The 22504-nt window shown below is 42.5% G+C and overlaps 1 protein-coding gene across 3 annotated transcripts in view; it reads right to left on the bottom strand.

Annotated features, from left to right (window-relative positions):
• The window catches only part of macrod2 (mono-ADP ribosylhydrolase 2), a 646577-nt gene that overhangs the window by 13230 nt on the left and 610843 nt on the right, over positions 1-22504 (bottom strand). For 2 of the 3 annotated variants that reach the window (XM_080781639.1, XM_080781641.1), the window contains exons 10-13: positions 19006-19050; positions 18008-18052; positions 15758-15862; positions 14470-14538 (exon numbers count right to left, since the gene is read on the bottom strand). In XM_080781639.1, the coding sequence (XP_080637765.1) occupies positions 14470-14538; positions 15758-15862; positions 18008-18052; positions 19006-19050 (264 nt within the window). The remainder of the gene's footprint in view (positions 1-14469; positions 14539-15757; positions 15863-18007; positions 18053-19005; positions 19051-22504) is intronic. The other variant, XM_080781640.1, reaches the window with a different exon arrangement.

Raw genomic sequence — 22504 nt, 5'->3', positions numbered from 1 at the left:
AATTATAAAATAATAAAGTGTCTTAAAGGACAGTTCAGTTAGTGCTGATATTCTCTTCTTAGAGATTGCTTGGAAAAGGCATGTACCCGTATCAGTGGCATGTTGGCGACCTGGCGACATGTCACATGCCGTTGTAGGATCTGTTACAGCAGTTACCTGGGCTGCCAGCATGTGAATGCAAACCTCACTCACACAAATAGGCCTACACACCATAGATTATGTGTGGGCGGTGCGGTGCAGTTGAATGAGGCTAATAATATATATACTTTTTTGTAGGTGGGAGAAGTAATCTCAAAGTAAGTTATGCAATATTTTTGTATGATTCCATATCTATATTTAATTGATTTCCCAGGGGACCTATAGAGCAGAACTAACCAGACATTTATTTATTTTCTACCTCCAAATAATGATTGAAGTTCACTGTTGCAACAAATTCATTCCACTGACATATTGAAAAATATTACCCTCCGACTTTTTAATACCCTTCTGTAATATCTTGACCAAGCATATATGTAAAACATTTCACTTATAGGTGACGTATTTTTAAAGATTGTTGTTTCAATTCGGCAAAAGCCAGGTTAAGTCGACCATCACACTACTAGACACACATGCATACAAGCAACCAGTTTGTCAATACTGTGTGTGTGTGTGTGTGTGTGTGTGTGTGTGTGTGTGTGTGTGTGTGTGTGTGTGCGCGCGCGTGTGTGCGTGCATGCGTTTTGACCCCTAGAGTGTAGCTTCACCACTGAACACCGATCAGCTTCATTCACAAAAATTATAAACTCCTAGTCCCGTTCGGGGAAATGACCCGTTCTGTCTCTCTTCCCTCCTCTATCTGCGACTTACAGTAAATACTGGGCACACCCATTATGCGACGCTCAGCCAATCACAGTGCAGAATGGCACACCTTCCAGCCAATCACAGCGTCAAATCGGTGCCCTGAAATGCGCCCCGAAATGCAGCAGTATTAATTCATAAATTATTAGTTGTTATAGATTGATAGCATAGGCATTTCAGAACATTATTATGTTCTGGGAGCACAGTCTGGCTCGTAATGGTATCACAGTGACAGTTTTACCTCTGCACAGGAGTATAATTCAGTGGGAGAAGTTTTTATATATTTTATTGGCAAAACTTTCCTGAATGAAATGTTTCTCACCCACTGTTGGAAGCCGGTGATGAGCTCATTGATGTGGGCGGTAGTCTCTAGTCGCTTCAGTCTGTCAAAAGTGTATGTGTGTGTGTGTGTGTGTGTGTGTGTGTGTGTGTGTGTGTGTGTGTGTGTGTGTGTGTGTGTATGCGCGCGCAAGAGTGTTGGGGGGCTCATATTGTCACACTCACATATGCACACACGCACATCAGAGGGAACAAGTGCTGGAAGGAAGAGAATTGGGCATAAGTCATCCTATGCAGACAACCAGAAAATTACCTCCGCCACCATCCATCCATTTATTAGACAAGCCATAGTTAGGCTTTCCTTGGTCAGCATTGTTAATATAGGCTACTGCACCACAATATTCAGCCATGTCAGACATACTGGGTTTTCGATAGGTTAACAACAAAGGCAGAGTCTGATTTTGAATGTGACATACTGTACATACATACTGTACATACATACAGTAAGTGAAATGCATCTGATGAAGTCTAGCTTCTTGACTGAAGAGAGCATTTTGTTGTCATCAGTGCCAGCGTCGCTGCTAGGCACCTTTTAATGTCACTGTCAGTCCAGTTTATAGTCAGCCTCATGAGGGAGCCAGGCTCGCTGGGTCGCCCACACAGCAGCATGGGAACTGTCTGCTTAATGTCTCAGACAGGCGCCTGGGGCGGAACTGTTGGAGCCACTTTGGTCCCAGAGCTACCTCACAGCACCGGGACATCTCACTGCCTTTTATACTATCTCTCTTTTGGAGGAGAGGTGGAATAGAGAAAATAAATCAATGGCGGTATGGAAGTCTGTCCCACATGGGTGCCCCACTGTTTCAGTACCTCAGGGGAATTTCCTGTCTGATCTCTGAACCATAAGCAGGCCCGGCTGTTCCGAGCTCTCCAGAGCTCTGCAGCAGTGTCTGAAACATAGGTCCTTGATCCCAGGTGTCCAGCTGCTCTCACCCAGACAATGGGCAGAGCTTATCACAACCTCTCCATCCAAGGCTACTTGATTTAATTAAAGTCTAGACACCCTGCATGTGATCCTAAACACTATAGCCGTGCAGGCTAAATTGCTAAAGCTAAAGGCCTGCTAAATTCTGGCTGCAATAAATGCATCACTTCTTTCTTCTTTTTTTTACGTGTCGAATGATGCAGATGGCAATGTCTTTCTCAGGTTCCATAAACTGTTTACATCGGCCCGAGTTGATCGACTATCTCATAAAAGTCGTTGGCCCTTGCTATTTGTCGAGGAGAGTCGAGCTCACTCGATAGGACTCCATCTTGAGAGAATAAGAGATAAGAAAACGATGTCGGTGTCCTTTCAGCAGACGAGGGCAGAATTCATTTCAGAATGAGGGCTGCTGGGTGTTCTATGGAGGACTTAAGCCGGATCCTTATGTGGGCCATGTATATTAAACAAGTAACAAAGGGCCCCTCGTTGAACCTTGCATGGACTAATAACCTTGGGGCCAATATTCCGACAGCAGAGATAATTACAGACATCTCTTCTCAAGCAAAACAAGAGCGGGCGGACCTCAACGAGTGCCTGACCAAAAGAACTAATGAGCTGGTAAATTGCAGACAGAAGCCTATTTTCATATGTAAATGTTAAAGGTCGTAGTGCACGGCAGGAGAAATAGCTTAACTGAATCAAGTGACACACTTTAAAAGGAGAGGGGGAAAAAGGATTTTGGAGTAGGCAGCTCTCGATAGCAGTCAGTTTTCATTGCTGTGAGATGGTATGCTGTCTCACAATCTAAGCCAATTAAAGAGCACTGGGCTGTGACCTGGAGACCGCGGAGAGATGAAAACAAGCCTGTTTGGTAAAAGTCTTCATCCAGCGTAAAAACCAAGAGCCTTCATCAATATTCTGCCTTTCTTCCCCAGATGAAAAGAGCGAAGGGTTCTGGACACTAGACGGTATTGTGGTCTCCTGAGGGTTTGGGTAACCTTGTGGAGGCGGCGGAGCTAGTGGTATTATGCTGGCACAGATGCAGCCTGAAAAGGCCCCAGCTCATTACACAGGGCCGGGATATGCTTGACAAGATGACAAAACACGAAAGTAATCTGAATGAGGGAAAAGAGAACAGACCACCATCTGGTCAGGGCAGAGATGTGGACTTGGGAAATGTGAATTGGACACGAGTCAGAACAGTGGCATAATTCTCATGCCTGTGACTTCATCATCACTAGACAAAGGCAAACTTGTGACTTGACTTTGACTTATAGAAACATGACTCGTGACTTGACTTTAATTAAGAAATCATCACTGTCATGATTTGTTTCAGCAAGACTGAAGTCCAAACTATATCTGCAGATTCTGCACAGTATTTATGTCTGTATAATTATAGTACATGCAGTATAGTCAGTCCCCTTCAAAGTTGACCAGTCACAACTCACACTGCTTGGGGGGGTAAACACCACAAACTGCTTATAAATGTGTATAAATGCTTTATAACAGGTCGTTATTTAGTGTTACCAAATATTGTTTTGAATCATTACCACAGTTTTACAAAAACAGAGCATCAAATTCAACTGCAATTAAGGTTTGACATTGAAAAAAGAAAAGAAAGAAAGAACGGAGAAAAAAAGAAAGTAAAGAAAACTGTTCAGAGGCTCAATCACAATTGATTCCAGATTGATTCATCTAACAACCACCTCTAATTGTCTAAGGCTGTTGTGAGCAGTAATACATTAATAATACAATAATATTGTTTCGAGAGTGAAAATCCAAAGTGTCCAAAAATAGTTAATTAAAAAAAATCACACTTGTGTGAATGTGAAGTGAGGGGAGCTCTTATCATACATCACATTCTGTGCTCAGCCAATCAAATCATCATATTCTATGCACAGAGCTGTGCATAGAATAGAATAGAAATAGAATAGAAAAAAGGACAGTACTTAAGTAAATGTACTTGGTTACTGTCCACCAGTGATCATATTGCACCAACCACCTCTAATTGTCTGAGGCTGTTGAGAGTCACACGAAGGAAAGAAAAATAGAGGGCAAAGCGAGACAAGAGAGAGAGAAAAAAGTGGGCGCGCAGTTCACAGCGCATGTTCCACAAATAAAAAGGTAAAAATGACCAAAGGCAACGCTCGTCTCCTATGTCTCCATCTAATTCACTCTCGTTTGCTTCCAACACAGCCATACCAAGCCTCCCTCGCTTTGTTATGAAATTATTCAGAGAGAGAAATGTATGGGTCCATCGCGAGACAAAGAGGTGAGAAGGAAAGAGCAGGAGTGTGGAGATGAAAGGAGTAAAGCGAATAAGTGATTAAGTGAAAGAGAGCGGGAGACAACGCAAAAAATAGACACGGACGGAAGAAATGCAAAAGAGGCCTCCCCCGGCATGACCTACATACCTGCTAAACCTGCTGTCAGCAGTGGCCTGCTCCGCTCTCATCACTTAGTGAATTACTTTACATAATCTTTGGATCCTCCCTGTACTGTCTGTCTGTGCGCGTATGGCGGGGAGAAAAACTGCACGTCGATGCTTTCCCTGACACCTATTGTGGTTATGACATCAATGCAGAGACAGGCACTCGGGCCAAGGCGCCCACTGTAAGCCCGACTCTAAGAGAGCTATATCGAAGGCCGCCAGCGCTACATGAAAGTGGGACATGCCACGGCTATCGTCAGCGTGGAGGCATTTGTATAAGCAGCACGTTTATTAGAGAAGAGAGCGGTGCATCTCACCGCCGCAGCCCACGTTCGTTCGCTGGCGCGTTTGAACTCCAGTACTCTGCCTGAGTGCCCGATGTTCAGTTATGATGAGACTCCTCAGCAATTGGGAAATAAGTTTCATGAGAGATCATGGGCGGAACGGTCAATATGATTCAATCGCTCATCTAAGGCAGGACTGAATATACTGTAGAGCATGCAGCGGGCCTGTTAGGACAGCTGTCTGTCACAGAAAGGTCAAAGGAAGAGAGGCGTGATCATTAGACATGCTATATGGGCAGCTAAAACTGTTAGCAGCGCAGATAGTTACAGGTGTTAATTCTTCAGGTCTTCATTTTCCTGATGAAGAAAACGTTGCATTTTTGCTATTAAATAAAGTAAAGGTCCCTGCACACTGCTGCGATTTTCAGATTTTTAGCAGCGTTTTTCCGCTGGTTTTCCGAAAAACGCATCCAGTCTGCAAGGAAGTTTTACATGTGGAGCTCTAGAAACTAGTGTGGGGATGTTTCTTCCTCCTCAAAGGTGTTAAACTACAATTGTTAATGTCCGTGTCAGCCTCCCGACAGAGAGAGGCACAGTAATCGTATGTCCGACCTACAATAAAGATGGTGGCACATGGTGTTAAAGAGTCCGATTGGACAATAACTTTATTGACCAGTTGTTGTCCTACCTGACACCAGGGTCGACATTTCTCAATAGGGAGACCCGCCACTGCAACCACTGCAGATGTGCTACTCATAATGTATTCATATAAACTTCTGTTCATTCAAATAAGTCCTGGATAATAGATTTAAACTCATAACATGCAACTGTAGTTTACTGTACAGTATTCTGTCCACTGCATTGCAATGGAACGCAATTCAATATATAAAACTGTACGATTCCTTCATGCTTCCTTTGGCAGTGGTGTAAAGTAACAACAATTTTGAGGTATTTCTACATTCTTGAGTATTTCCAATTTCCAATACTTTTAATTCTACTCCACTACATCTCAGAGCCAAAATTTTTACTTTTACTCCACTACAATTATTTGAAATCCCATTCCAAGCATTAGTTTTACACGAACAACCAATATTAGGCTAAAAACGGTCATGTGATTAAGTGGCTATGGCCGTTTTTAGCCAAAGGAGTGTTTTTCATGCAAAACTAAAGGTGCGTTCAGACTTGGATGGTTAGATTGGCGCGATTACATACAAAGTCAATACAAAGACGAGAATTGCGCAAACGGCGGTACAAACGGGACGAACCGAGGTGAATTTATACATTCAGTCTGAAAGCAGCTTAATGCTTGGAATGTATTTAGAATCATGAATAACCCCTAGTTTAATTATGCTACTTAAAGCATAATTTAATTTGACATTTTTGCCTTATAGATTTTCAATGGTACCCCAACGTTCAACCCCTGAATTTACCATGATCTATAATGTATATAATAATGATTGAACGATTACTATTGCAATTTATTTTGGGTCACGCCCCTTTTAGATTGACTGGCCTATATAGAGACCATGCATTGTAGCTATCTCCAACACGGGTCTGTCAGATCTCAGTCAGGCCGACAAATCCCATCTCTGCTCCGAGTCAACTCCTTTTCCATGTTTTTGTGAGCCAATACGAGCAGAGGAAATGGGATAAGGAAGCTGATCAAAAGAGCAACTTCAAAGCAGCACAGAAAATGTATCTTCTCTTGTAGCTTATTAGATGAGGCCCAATTCTCTTTGAAGCAGCCTTCTGGGCCATAGGTGACCAACATAATGGGATGTGCACAATGGTGTCTTCTCCAACTTCAGGCAAATGACCAGAGAATGTCAGTGGTTTGGAATCCTGTGTTCTTATTCAGGGCTGTGTGAAAATTGAATGGGGGGGGGGGGGGGGGGGTCCTGGGGCACTCGCTCGATAAAGATGGGAAAGAATCTAAAGGCTATTTTAGACGTTGTCGCATGACCTATTCTACAACTATCACTTGACAAAAATGTCTGACAAAAGCATTGAAAACATCTGAGAGTGCGGATATTTCGTAGAGTGACAAGGCTGTGTATAAATTTGCCTTAAATTGCCCAGAATCCAAGGACAATCAGTGGACGTCTACTGCATTAGGTTCTGTACATGGTGATCTTGTGGTTTGAAGTGCACAACGGTTGGGGCTTGTTTTGTTCCGTTTTGTGCTGAAATGGTCGGTGGAACAGAGAACTGTTTGATAAACCAGTGACCTATAATCACAGCAGCAAGACAAGGCAAGACACCAAGAGGTGTTTAACAATTAGGAGCCAAGCAAACTGAATTTAACAATAGTAATAAATAATTGCATGGAAGGCTGTGTGTATCCCTAATGGTACTCACCCACAATGCCACAGCGGAGCTGTGATTGGTGTATACTTGCTGTGTCTAGAGACTCCACAAAGTCAGCGTAAAGAGCTGTAAAACTCAGGCATTGCCTAATGTCTACAGCCACTGGCAGCCGGCTCCCTCGAGCGCCTCATACACTTGACTACAGTATACGTATACTACAGACACGTTGTTATGCCAAGTGTTAATTGTGTGCCGACAACTCTTAGCCACCAGCCACGTTGCTCTCCAAAATTGCATTTACATCACCAGTGTACCCGTTATTAACCAAAGGCCAAGACAAATGCCGCAAAACAACCAATTAAGGAAAGACCCAAATCCCTCTTTGCTATTGCTGGAGAAAGAACATGAATGCATAATACACTTCAACAGAAGCAATTTCCAAGAAGAGCTAGTGTAGCATTGCATTTCGTGAAGGAGAGAGAGAGAGAGAGAGAGAAAAAAAACATTTCAACCTTCCTGTGTTGTGTGGCTGAGTTGCTATGATACTTTTTTGTATGGCTTTATACTGCTGGAGGTAAAGTGTGTTGAGTTTCAGAAGAGTCATTCATGTAGACCTGTTATGCTGTTGCACTACACGCTGTACCACTAGGGAAGTAAAGTACATCACAAATCAATAACACCCCCCAAAACACACACACACACACACACACACACACACACACACACACACACACACACACACACACACACACACACAGGTATCATAAGCACATTATGAAGTCATAATTGTGAAGGTTTTGAAAGTTTTCGCCAATAATGACATGCAGAAAAAAGGAAAAAGGAAAAGTTCTAAATGTTTAATGGAAAGAGAGAGAAACGTTTGGAATGGTGAGCTCCAGCGGTGTCTGTCCTCTCATAATAGTAACTTTTAAGCGGTGTGCTCTCTCTCTCGCTCTCTCTGCTGCACTGAAATTGAAATGGCTGTGATAGCCTGCTGCGTCTGTCTATCTGTCAGTCCCGCCCAACCCTCTCTTCCTCTTCATCTGCCCCACGGGGGACATCGTGCCTGGCTTTAGTATCCCATTACAGACCACTGTCCCCTGGCTGTCTGTGGCCATGCTCCCAGTCTCATCCAGGTATAAAGAGGCCTGCTACTCCTGCAGTATCCACTGTAGAATAGTCCTCCCACACAGACACACAGCTAGCTCTCTCATCGCGCAATCAGCCACCAACCATGCTTTCGAGCTTTGGAAGCCGGGAGGAACGACTTCTGATGATTGATTGAAAACCCAGGCACCCCGGTCAGCCGAGAAATCATTGTAGAGAGATGTTTACCTTTTCCACGTTCAGGTTCAAACTGAGAGCACAATTACAATGGAGTTGTTTTTGGCCAAATGTAAAATATAAATAAATGCTAAACTGTGTTCATTATGGGCACTAAGTAACAGCACAGTAGGAAGGAATAGCTGTAGTGCATACTGCAGCGTCGTTTTAAGCTTTTGTCAGTGTCATGTGTAAAATGTTAATGTTTTGCAGCAAATTAGCCAATTAGCCAGGAAAAAAAGCACAATATAGCAATAACTACTAGGGAAATATCGTTACACTTTTGGAGCTAAGACACTAGATATCGACTCAAGTATATACGAGAATCATACTGCATGAGGGAAAAACTAGTCCTGCTCACTCACAACTGATTTATTAAATAAATCTGAGCCTAAAGCCAGGAATACATTTTATTTCTAGCTTTAGGCTAAGAGAGCGTTTTTTAATTTATGGGCGTTCGTGGAGCTTAGTTCTCCAAACTTACTGAAAATAGGTTCTCTATAGATATTCAAAACACAATAACAAAAAAGCTTATTCGTTTCCATTTTATAGCATGTTATGAATATTCATAAATTAAGGTTATTATTATTCTAACTCAATATGGTGAGCTTTTATAACTCATACTGTACATATGGATATTATTAATTTGCCTGGGGCATAGCCTTATATTTACATATATATATACTATATACACTGTGTGTGTGCGTGTGCGTATGCGTGCGTGCATGTGTGCGTGCGTACGTTTACATACACCTTCTTTCACACATATGAATATCAATGATACTATATTGCCGCAGCATGGTTTTAATCCTCTCTAACAGAAACTTTGCCTATAATTAACGTAAATGTGAAAGTCAGAAACAACACTTCCCAAAGGGTTCTGTGTAGCGAGAAATCGCATAGACAAATCTCCGCCAGTCACTCGTCAAAACGAGCTGTGTTACACAGAGAAGTGTGGTGTCCAATTTTCACATGTCCAATTCAATGTCTCACAAGAGAATTGACAGGATACACGTTCAGTTAGTATAGAACTAGTAATTCAAGCTCTGTATTGTCTTTACAGCGGTGCGAGCTAAACGCCTGAACTACTGTATATATTTAAGCAAATTGTGTACAGTGTAAACAACAGATGGAATAGTATGGTGGCATTAACCAATATGTCTTTTCTTAGCCATGTTGCTGTTAAGCAGCAGCCCACACAGTGTCTAAGCTACAGACCGAGCAGACATATGTGTGGAGGCTTAGCAGTGATTACCATTAACGCATTATAATGATGATGAGAGTGAAAACTAATAAAGCGCTTTCCCTGAGCTCTGCAGTATATTCAGTGTGACTGCATGCTGGATTTCAGATGTTTAACTGTGATGCTCACAAGTAACAGCATGTGAGATATATTGCCATTATGTGAGAGAAGCATAGTGTGAAAGTAGGCATGACAGAAGCAACGTGTGAACGCACAAGCTGTTTGGTGAATGTTGTCGCCATCGGGCAGAAACCTTGTATCTTCATACTTCAACTTTTTTTCCCGTCTCGTATTAAAGGCGGGCCCTACTTCGTCGTACTGGAGTGCCAAGCAAAAGCTGTGAAAATAGCCGATCTATAAGCTCACAGTGGCATCGCGGTGTGTTGTGGTTGCAGTCTGTAGTCTACTAGATCTGTTATTCTCGCAAATTTTGTTCCATTTCCTTAACAGTAACGGTTTGGGACAACATTGACGATAATACAGAAGGAGCGAGTCATTAACACGTCTCATGCTAAGACTAGAACTGCAGGACAAAGAAAAATCCTGATGATAAAATCCATGATGAAACAAAACACTGTAAAATTGAAGTTCATACATTATTTTTGTGTGCTTCTCTCTCCTGCATTGGATAAAATATAGGTATCCAGACCTGGAAAAAAATCACAATATAGCAATAACTACTATGGGAATATAGAATAAAATATCACTTAATAGCTTTACAACGTTACATTTGTCTATATATGGGACTTAAGTGGTCCGAAAAGAGTCCGAAAAGAGTTAAAGGTCTGCCTTTGGAGTTAAATTAGCGCCAGTGATTTTATTCTCCACTTACTGTATACAGTAAAGTTATACAGTATATGTCTTATTGGTGCCAAGAAAACAACAGTCAAACAATATCCTGGCAGATGCTCATTACAACCCAGCCATGCCTCCAGGTATTCCCTCGGTGAAAAGTAAGAGTCTTGTTATTTATCTGCCCCTCAAGTTGTTTGAGCTATCATTTCCTCTCAGGCTATCATAGCTCTGAACGAGGACCCAGCGTGTCTTTAGCCTAGTAAATACCTGCTCACCAACATAGCAACGTGTGTGTGTGTGTGTGTGTGTGTGTGTGTGTGTGTGTGTGTGTGTGTGTGTGTGTGTGTGTGTGTGTGTGTGTGCGCGCACACGTGTGTGTGTGCGCACGTGTGTGTGTGTGTGTGTGTGTGTGTGTACGTGTGTTACATCTTGTGTACAGGTACATGAGTAGTAAAACGTATGTTTGGCTTCCTTCAGACAATGCAGCAGCATAGATAACATAACATTCAAAACAACAAAAACACAGCAAGCACTAAATTGCATACTGTGTAGGTGTTCATTCGACATGGGTTCCATGACCCCAACCCTGTCCTAGGGTGGTTACTGCAGGGGGGATGCCAAACTATTGTTTGATTGCGCTTTGTGTTTCATGAAAGCTGTGCATTTTGTCACAAAGAGAGAGCTTTGCAAACACATATTTTCTCTGCCCTGAGCTACTGTACTATTTGCCTCATGAGATTTAGTGGAGTAGAAGTAAAAGTACTGGCAAATGGAAATACTCAAGTAAAGTACAAATACCTCAAAATTATCCTTAAGTACAATACTTAAGTAAATGTGTTTAATTAGTAACTAAGTACAACTAATAGTCACTTTACACCACTGAGAGCTGGCTGCAGATTTCTGTAACGATGCCCAGGTCCCTAAACTTCTCAGCTTCTGAACTTCTTCAGCTGAACTTTCATAGCGTTAGTTCTCAAAGTGGGGTCCAGTGGCGGCCTGGCGGGGACCCCCAGGGGTCGTTAGGAGGTTCCAGGAGGCCCCCAGCAAAATGTGTTAATACAACGTCGCAATAAATGTAACCATTTCAGTTACAAAATGGCAGCTCTACAAGCTCACAGCACATCATTCATGCCTTATTGCTGCAAGATTATACAAATCTGCAGTTTTTGAATTGTTTTGAAAAATGTTTGGAAGATTTTGAAAAATGTTTGCAATTTTTCATTTCATTTTCAGATGACCTATAGAAGAAAAAAGTCCGTATGCACACCTACTGTACAGAGGACAAGGTGCTGGAACTGGAGAAGTAGAAAGAAAATGGAATCCCGCACACTGTCTTCACTTGCAGCATATTATTGAGCAACCTTTCGGTCATTCAGACCTGTCTGAAGGTCTATTCCTATACCTTCCTACCTACAGTACCTGCCATTTGATTACTCCTTTCAGTGTAGCTATAGTAAGCAGCCATATGCACCCTCCTGCATGATTGCAGCTATTATGTTTAATAAGAGAGCTTGGGAGCCATTTGGTCTCCTCCTGAGATTAGCCGGTCCGGCTGCACGTGACTAACATAGGTTGCGTTAGCTTGTGCTGCACGGTGAGACTGACTTACAAAACAATGACTTGCAGAGTTCCAGTAAAGCAGTGGACAAATTAAGCAAAAGTTGCAAGGCTCCATTAAAAGTAAAGTCCTGTTTTAAGACTTATTTGCTGAAAAAACTTACTTGACCACTTTCAACCTGGTGTCCTGATTTTGGGACACCTTCTGTTAGGCAGAAATTGTAAAAAAAAAAAAAAAAAAAGGGGGGAAAAAGTATCAATACATTCCATCCGCAATGTGTTGTGCAGCTTGTAGTGGGGCTATTTTCACCTTTGTACAACTCGTACAACAGGGTATTATTTCTGAAGAGTGGTCCCTTTCAAGGTTTTGGAACTTTGTAGCCGAGGAGCCACAGGCCCAAAATTGGACTGGACATGTTTTTTCTATTCACTTGGTCCTTAAGGTCCACAGAATGAGAGGCCTGCTCTGGTCCTTAAGGTCCACAGAATGAGAGGCCTGCTCTGCTGGAAACATCGCGGAAGATTCTGAATCAATTCCAAGCATTAGTTTTGCACGAAAAACACTGTGTGTGCTGATGAGGTCAGCACAAATGTGATGATGTCAGCACATTTTGGCAAGTTAGGCCAAGGAGTGTTTTTCGTGCAAAACTAATGCTTGGAATTGATTCAGAATCATGAAAACCCCCTAGATTGACATGTCACAATTGTCATAATATGCTTAAAGCATGATGAAATTTGGAAAATGTTACCATATTGGTTGTCTATGGTGTGGTATACAAGAATGGCCATAACAGTTTTTCGCAATGTTTTCGGCAGGGCAGACCTCTGTGGACCTTAATGACCAAGTGAATAGAGAAAACACAAATAAAAAGTACATCATGACATCACAGGTTAATCCTTAACCGTGAGCTTTTGGGCCTGTGGCTCCCCGGTTGAAGGTGGAAGTGGTGTGTGTCACAAGTGTCACAAAATTGAAATAGCAGCACCTGAAAAAATTGTGCTTTGGAGCAGTACTTGTAAATGTACTCGGTGCGTTCCACCTCTCAATGCGAATGCAGAACTTTAACCGCGTGCCAGGCAGGCCCTATCTGTCCGCACCGAACACAATCTGCCATCTGGAATGAGACCCTGTTCGCTACATGACACTCCGACCGGCACAACAATCACCGATAACCCCAAAGACAGAGACGGATGCCGCGCCAGGCGTGGCCATGCAAGACACAATCAACAGGCAAGCAGGGAAGTCGAAGCTTCCCCCGTCATGGAGAGACTTGAGCCGATGCCTATTCAGACAGCAGGACAGGAGAGGGGGGCTATCTCAGACAGCAGGACAGGAGAGGGGGGCTATCTCAGATAGATCCTATTCAGACAGCAGGACAGGAGAGGGGGGCTATCTCAGATAGATCCTATTCAGACAGCAGGACAGGAGAGGGGGGCTATCTCAGATAGATCCTATTCAGACAGCAGGACAGGAGAGGGGGGCTATCTCAGATAGATCCATTTGAAAGGCTGCAGTCACTCTTGGCCTAAATTAATTGAATGTCAGTCAACGTGAGAAGGAAATGGAGGCGTGGAGGAGGAGAATGACGGGAGACTTCAGCACTTTCTGCAGAGGCAGGAGGCAGGGTGGCTTCGGGGTTCAAGCTTTGTGCTCCGGCACGCCTCCAAGAGATATACGATTAGATCGACGACAGCACCATTGAGTCGCCATAAAATTGTAGTAAATAAGACATCCCATGTGGTCTACCAGAAAGCTTTAACAGGTTCTTATATACAACAGGTTCATGCTGTGTTGTCAGACTATACTGCAGGCATTGCCAAGAACACCACCTCTCATAAGATGCAATGGAAAAGTTCTAACTGCAGTCACGTGTAAAAAATGCCCCATCAAACCAGTGTGGAGGAAGAATGATAAGGATTTGTATTGTATTCTCTCACTCTTGAAATATATAATCCATTGGTTTCTGTTATGTGTGAACAATAATAGCAATTCAAATCAGTTGTCCTCAAAACCACACGGTCACTGTCATAAGAACGGGAGGTGTGCTCATGATCACGGCAGCAGAGCCTATTTGTGCACGGCTGCAGTATAATTTATGCTGTGTCATGCACGCAGACCTCTACGCTCACAACAGTGGCATCCGCGACACGATGTGAGCTTGTAGATCAGCTGTTGCGCAATGAAGTATAAATGTCTCCTATGGGTGCACCAACACCTCACTAGCCAACACACAAGAGAGGTTGAATGCATTGAAACCATGCACTCCCCAAAACAACAGGTTTGGAGATCTGTTTGGAATTGATTACATGAAACAGTCACTCGTGCGACCAGTCTCAATGTTTGTAAACAAATAATTGGTCTATAGTCTTTAGTTTGGATGGTTTTTAGGAGTGATGCTTTGTGGTTGATGGGAGTGGAGTGACTTACCCTCCATTTCCTGAGTACACTGTCCTGTGTCCTCTTCTTTTGCCTCCTCAGCTTGGTGTTCTGGCTCTGCTAGAGACACAAACAAGAAATCCTGGTCTTTTCTTACATTATTACCAGTAAAATGTACATACTTTGGACATTGATTGCCTGTTAGTGAATATAATCTGATGGTGGCCATTTTGCTCTTATTTCATACTTAAAGTGGTATTTCCTCCCAACATGCAAATATGACATGAGAGCAAGATGGCCGCCGTGTGTCAATTAGTCAATACGTTCAAAGGGTGATAATAACCTTTAAAAACCACATATTCAGTTTATGATTTGAAAAAGGAATGGCTTTCTTCTGATGACACTAGCTGCCAGATGGGTAGTGTTTGCTATGTTAAAGGAAACATTCAAATTCCTCTCTGAGAGTCTAAAATGTATAGACCCTCACATCCAAATCATGGGGTTCACGGCACTGTTTCCCTGCAAATTCACAATTACACAAACTATTCCAACACATCTACTTCCATTGTAGATTAAACAAAGTGATTTCCAACAGCTACTTGCACTGGGTCTTTGATTCTTCCCAAACGTAAATTGTAACTCCTTCCCACATTCCCATCTGTGTGCACTGGTAACAGATCGCACCTGTGCTCACTCTTTGGTGGGCCGGGTAGAGAGGGGAAGCAACATCAATTCTCTCCACCTTCTCAAAGTGGTGGAAAGTACATTTACTTATCTACTGCACTTAGGTACAATTTTGAGGTATTTGTACTTTACTTTTTACTATTTCCAATTTCCAGTACTTTTACTTCTACTCCATTACATCTCAGAGGAAAATGGCCCATTGCACTTTTACTCCACTACAAAAGATTTAGTTACTACTAGTTACTTTGTAGATTTTGATTATTATTATTACAAAACATTAACCAATTCTGCCATATTTTGGCCATTTGAAAATAGCCGATCTACAAGCTCACAAGGCGTCGCAATGTGAGCTTGTAGATCTGCTATTTTCAAATGCGTTTTATAAATTAGAAAACTTGAAATGAGACATTCTGTACTTTAAGTATATTTCGGTGCGAACACTTTTGTACTTTTACTCAAGTACATTTTGAATTCCTGACTTTTACTTGTAATGGAGTATTTCTATATTGCAGTATTTTCACTTTTACTCAAGTAAAGCATTTTTGCACAGTTTTATACATGAAGTGATGAAACACAGCCTCCTCATGTGTGGTACACACAGTTTTATATATCAAATGATGAAACACTTGCATGGCGCACGGCCTCTCGCACAAACCTTTGTCTTCGTCTTTTTTGTCTTTGTCGGCAATGGCGTCATCTTGGTTTTCATTTATATCTTTCTCCTTTAGGTCGTTGGGATCATCATGGCCTGAATCTTCATCTGGAGGTAAGCCAACAGTGGAATACAAAAAAACACAAAACAGGTAAGCTCTGTAGGGCGAATTCAAGGTTACAGTTAAAGCGTAAACATTGCGCTTGCAACAAAAGGCAGGAAACAAGGCCAGTTAGTATACTGGCAGAAGATTGCCCAGAGATCCTTCAGACTAATGGGTTGACTGCTCTATTCCCGTTCAAAGTGTGTCTAGGCAGGAAGAAAATGAGGAGAAACAGACTTAAATGGTCTATAGAGAAAAGCGTGCTAGTTCTTACACAAAATAATACACTTTACATACTGTACATGACGATAGCCTTACACTGATCTGTGGACCCATTCTCATTTGTGATAATTAAAACAAACACTGACATACAGTACACACAATGTATGAATATACGTACGTCGCACGCACGTAAGATACCCCCCCCCCCACACACACACACACACACACACACACACACACACACACACTATAGAGAACGATGGAACGGACTCATTTTGGGTTGGATGAGGTAGCAGGTGCTGTTTTGAAGCCGTGGGTATACCTAGCTGAAACAGCCTCTCCGTTTGTCTCTCAAGAGCATAATTACATATCTCGGGCCTCTGCCAACATCCCATGGCACCATTTGCTTTAAGTCTCCCTTTGAATATCTACAAAATTCATGTTCAGAGAGGCTGAAAGCTGTATCTGTCAAATCTCTGTCAATGGGATGGGATTTGAATAAAACACAAACAGGGAGTCGACGTGCAGCAGCCAGTATGCAAATGTAGAATCTTAATTATATTTCAGCTGCGCGGCAGGAAAAAAATGGAGAATAGAGAAATGGCTCTCACTCTAAGCTAATGGTTGCAGGCTAAAACTCATTTGCACGTGCACGCACGCACGCGCGCGCGCGCACGCACGCACGCACACACACACACACACACACACACACACACACACACACACACACACACACACACACACACACACACACACACACACACACACACACACACACACACACACACACACACACACACACACACACACACACACACACACACACACACACACACACACACACACACACACACACACACACACACACAGTATATGAACTGTGGGTTCTGCACAACCCAACTCAATACAGCACAATGCGACACTAGAGAGCGCAACTCTCTACCAGGAGGCATGCCTTACTTACTACCTCCATTCAATCTTTGTCTGGGGCATGTGTGTTGTGGGGTTGTGTGTTAATATTAAAAGGCATAGTGTCATCACTGGGACAAACATGATGTTACATATTCCAGTCTAATACTTTGTAATGTTTGCATCCGTCACAGCTCCAATGTCAGTAGCCTACTGTAGATTCTGCATATAATTCTGAACAGATTTCTGTCATTCACTGTTAATTCCTTGGGTCAATTATGTTTCTATCACCATGCAGTCAATCAAATCTGAGTTTTTTTTCCTGCCTTTGCGTGAGGGAAGCATGCCCTGTAATGTCATTGACATCACAGCTCAACAAGTTGACATTCAATTCTACATGAAACTGAAAAGCAATAGCATGTAGATGTACACAGCTACTGTATATCTGAAGGTGACAGACCATGGCAGCATAGTTTCAGGAATGAGACCTCACTTCAGTGTGCGTGCGTGCGTGCGTGCGTGCGTGCGTGCGTGCGTGCGTGTGTGCGTCATTCGGCTTGTGATGGAGAAAGAGAGAGAGCAGAGACAGAGACAGATTAGTCTGTCAAACCATACGATATAAACGCATGACAAACATTAAATTCAATAGAGACGTCCTCAAACCCAGCCAGCATGCTGTTCAGTGTTCAGCAACGCTATATGTGATATATTAAAGATGGCACTGTATTAGGCTACCATATATTCGTTTTTTGGTGCATGCATTGGTGAGCACTCTAAACTGGCTAAAGTGGCAAAAGACTATATGTTTCTAAATATATTTTTGGGGCTTTTTCCGCCTACTCCCCCAGCAACAAAGAGTCTGAGAAATGTAGTACATTCTGTCCCTCTTGGTGCGAGTTCTGTGAACGAGGGGTGGTGATCTGCACACACTCTGACAACAGGACATGATGTCTCCTCCATGTCCCCGCTGATCCCCTACAAAAGCAGGCAGACTGAAATGGACTTCAACTGTACAGTACCTGGGTTCTGACTCTCCATCTCCACGTCGCCACTTTCAGCAGCTTCTGAAATAAAGAAAATGGAAAAAAGAGGGTAGCTTTCAGCCAAGAGAGAAACAGCTCAGTTTTCATGTGGCTGGAGATGAAGTGACTCTGCTCCCTGATATCATCTCCCAACAGCCTTTTTCATTGTCTCTCTCTGTCACGACTTTGTCTCCACGCACTGTGTCACGAGAGAGCAATGGAACGACAAAGACATGCATAAATTAAGTCCCCCCCCAAAAAAATTAAATAAAGTAAAGTAAGAAAAAGACAGAGACAAAAAGTGACTTCCGAAGCTATACATAATTGAGGGATTTCTCAGTTCTGTGCTTGTGCGATAAGAGAAGCAATTTTTTTGGTTGTTTTGCAAGAGTGGCGGCGCACAGCTGACAGACTGAAATGGAGCTCGGTGTGAAATTCCATTTCCAGTGACAATTGACATCAAGGAGGACTGCATACAGCTAGAGGGCTCATAACATCTGCCAGTGGTCCACTGTGGTGGAAAAGGTATACTCACATTTTGTACTTGAGTAAAAGCATCAATACTGCAGTGTAGAAATACTCCGTTACAAGTCAAATTCTAATTCAAAATGTACTTGAGTGAAAGTACAAAACGTATTGGCATCAAAATGTACTTTAGGTACCAAAAGTAGAAAGTTCTATTTATGCAGAATGTCCCATTTCATGTTTTCAAATGTCTAAAACAATATTTTGAAAATAGCAGATCTACAACCTCATGCATTGTGAGCTTGTAGATCGGCTATTTTCACATGGCGGAAATGCATTTAGGGCTGAAGTGGTTAATGTATGTTTTGCAATAACTAAATGGATTTTTTTTGGAAGTTTTCAAATAAATGTAGTGGAGTAAAAGTGCAGTATTTGCCTCCGAGATGCAGTGGAGTAAAAGTAAAAGTATTGGAAATGGGAATACTAATAAGTAAATATACTTAGTTATACTTTCCACCATTGTACGTTACCATTCTGTAGCTCCTCGTCCTCGTCCTCGCCCGTTTCCTGTTCATCTGAAAAGAAGGAGAGAAGAAGCCTCTTGTTAGACAAAAGGAAGATTTACAGTCATTTCAAACAGGACAGGACTTGCAGCACAAGATACAGTATCACAGTTGTGGCTGTATGTTTTTGAACATACCTATAAACAGCTATAGTGTAGATTCTTAACCCAAACATTAAATGCCATTGACAATGAATGGAGAATTTACGTCATATTATGTGTCTGAGCAAATCGACTGTCTGTCGGTATGTCTGTCTGTATGTCTGTCGGTATGTCTGTCGGTATGTCTGTCTGTATGTCTGGCGGTATGTCTGTCTGTATGTCTGTCTGTATGTCTGGCGGTATGTCTGTCGGTATGTCTGGCGGTATGTCTGGCGGTATGTCTGTCTGTATGTCTGTCTGTCGGTATGTCTGTCTGTATGTCTGGCGGTATGTCTGTCGGTATGTCTGGCGGTATGTCTGGCGGTATGTCGGTGGAAACCCTTGGCCAATAAGGGACCACCATTCTTGGTGATGTAACTAATTAAGGTATGTTTCAAGGTTTGTATACATATGGTCAATAATCGATTAGTGCGCCCCTCATTTCACATGGGAAGTGCTTTAGAAAGCTGTAGCTTCGATTAAAACTGCATTTGTGTGGGTACTTCTATGCAAGCAATCCTTTTCGGAAGTTTTGGCATCACCATTATGAAGATGTATATTACATGTTTCAACTTTCAGCATGGCATCGCTATTCTTGGCATGTCATTTAGATGAAAATGTAAAACATTCTAAAATGTGGAAATAGCGGATGCACAACCTCAACGTGGGTTAAAATATATCCCGTATCAGGGCATGAATGAATAACCGGAGTGTCATCTCGCATCACCTCAGACAGCAGAGCTGAAATGTGATCCTCTAATGTTCAGGTGAAACCCAAGTTCAACAATAACACGGAACAACTTTTACAGCCCTCAAATATGTTCCACACTTTCTTTCAATGCTTTCTGGCACTCTCTAACCCCCCCCCACACACACACACACACACACACACACACACACACACACACATACACACATACACCCACACCCACACAAACTCACACTCACACACTCTCTCTCTCTCTCTCTCTGTCTCCCCCCCGTCTCTCTCTCTCTCTCTCTCTCTCTCTCTCTCTCTCTCTCTCTCTCTCGCCACACACACCAATGACATTTGGGACAAATTGAGTAAATGAAAGCCATGACACCAATAAGCGAACATGCTCCACAATGGCTATTGTGCAGCTTCTATAATTGCTTTTTTAACAAGCTGCAGAGAGAAACCATTTTTTCATATCTATGCAATTTTGCCCTGCACTCAGAACAATAAAAATGCCAGCCTCTATTTAATGGGAAAAAGACCAGGGTTCCACCAGAGCCTCGTGTTTGTCTCGAGTGCCTCTGTCCATCAAATAGAATGTTGGTGACACAGAGTAGATGGCAATCGTTTTTATTAATCATGATTGGCATTGTGGGCTGGAGCCACAGCCACGAGGCTGAAGAGAACACTTCAGGTTGAGATGAATGCGTCAGTGTGGCCCGTACAGGCCGGACAAAAGGTTACACTGCGTTTAAAAATGCATGCACGACTGCTAGCCGCCATGACTGCTGTATTTGTCTTCAGTGATCCCGAACAACAACATGTCGGATAAGACAAAGGGGGCGTAAATGCTAATCTCGGGTGTAATGAGATCATCCCTATCCACCTCACGCAGAATGGAGCCGTATTCGATTAGTGATAAAGGGCAAAGAACCCAAGGTACGTGGCCAGAACACGCATGCAAACACAGGCTAAAGCAGACACACACAAAAGTATTCTAACTACTTAGAATCCTTTTTTTTCTGGCACATGTGATGTGTAATGGTTTTGAGTTGAGCTCAATGTCTGCACTGAGCTAAGCTTTGCCACCTTGACCATAGAGTGTTCAGTCACGAGGAACAAACAGCAGGTGGCAGCATTGTCACAGCGTTGCTTCATAGCTATACAGGCAAACCGGCTGTCTCCATATTGAGTTCCCAGGATGTAATAGGAAGGATCACTGAAGGCTGAAACAGAACGCTACATAATATTGCCTTGAAGTGAATGCCACGAGAAATAATTCTGTATACATTCCCCTGTAATTCGTTGTGTGAGTGACAGACACTACTGTAGGCAACATCAATTCTCCAGGATACAACACACCGAATCACACACACACTCTGAAACACATTGTGACTTATTCATGCCCACATCAGTTACAGATGTATCACAAGGACATAAACAATTTAGAGGCTGATAGTGGACCATACTAGCTATATACTAGTGTACGCATATTTTGCGCTCTATTTGCCTAAAGCCTGATTTATACTTCATTGTACAAAAAAAAAAAGAAAAGTCAATCGCACAACGCATCATTATGCGAAGCATCAAGCATCACTTGTAGATTGGCCATTTTTGGCCAGTGACACGTGATATGACAAAGCATGAGCTTTGCCTATCATCAGGTCAGTGCTATGAAAAGTAGCACAAAACCAAATGCTATACGACACTCAGTAGCTTCTTCACAGCCAGTGAATGTGAATAATAATAATGTGAATAACATGCAGGCACACAGAACTACACACACTCACGCAGGCTTTGTCAGACAGCCTAGTTACGCTCTATCTCTCTCTCTGACCCTGTCTGCTGCTCCTTCCATTAAAGCCAACTGGAGCGAAGGACAAAAAAAAAGAAAATAAGAGAGAGAGAGAGAGAGAGAGAGAGAGAAAAAAACAAGAACCCTGAAAGATTCATGACACGTGGAAAATACAGAGTGCACCCATATGACCAAAAGCTAGCTGTCATTCAAAGACCTTTTACATAAAAAGTGTACTGTAAGTGCATGCAATCATTGTGTGTGTGTGTGTGTGTGTGTGTGTGTGTGTGTGTGTGTGTGTGTGTGTGTGTGTGTGTGTGTGTGTGCGTGCGTGCACATTAGACAGTACGTATATTTCCATTTCAACATTGCAAGTTGCAACTACTGTACACTAATTTCCTCAGCAACAGAGCGTAGTGTCTGTCATCCATTCATGTCTTCATGGCTTGTCATGCTTCTACAGTACATTTCTCCCACAGTTTCACCTGCAAGTCATTCCCTTCCTCCCGTCTTTCCCTAATTAAACGGCCAGCATGCCAAGTGGGCAGTGGTGGAAAAAGTACTCACATGTGTATCACTTAATAGTAAAAGTACTAATACTGCAATGTAGATATACTCTGTTACAAGTTAAAATTCCAGAATTCAAAATGTAGGCTACTTGAGTAAAAAAGTATTGGCATCAAAATGTACTTAAAGTATCAAAAGTAGAAAGTGCTTGTTATGAGGAATGTCTCATTTAATGTTTTCAAATGTATACAAATATTTTGAAAATAGCAGATCTACAAGCTCACAGTGCACCGCATTGCAAGCTGTGACGCATTGTGAGCTTGTAGA

The sequence above is a fragment of the Protomyctophum bolini genome (genome assembly GCF_963924005.1).
Source record: "Protomyctophum bolini genome assembly, chromosome: 14".
In the NCBI taxonomy this organism is placed as follows: domain Eukaryota; kingdom Metazoa; phylum Chordata; class Actinopteri; order Myctophiformes; family Myctophidae; genus Protomyctophum; species Protomyctophum bolini.
Note: the sequence above shows the minus strand (reverse complement) of the source record. Positions and strands in the feature narration are given on the sequence as shown.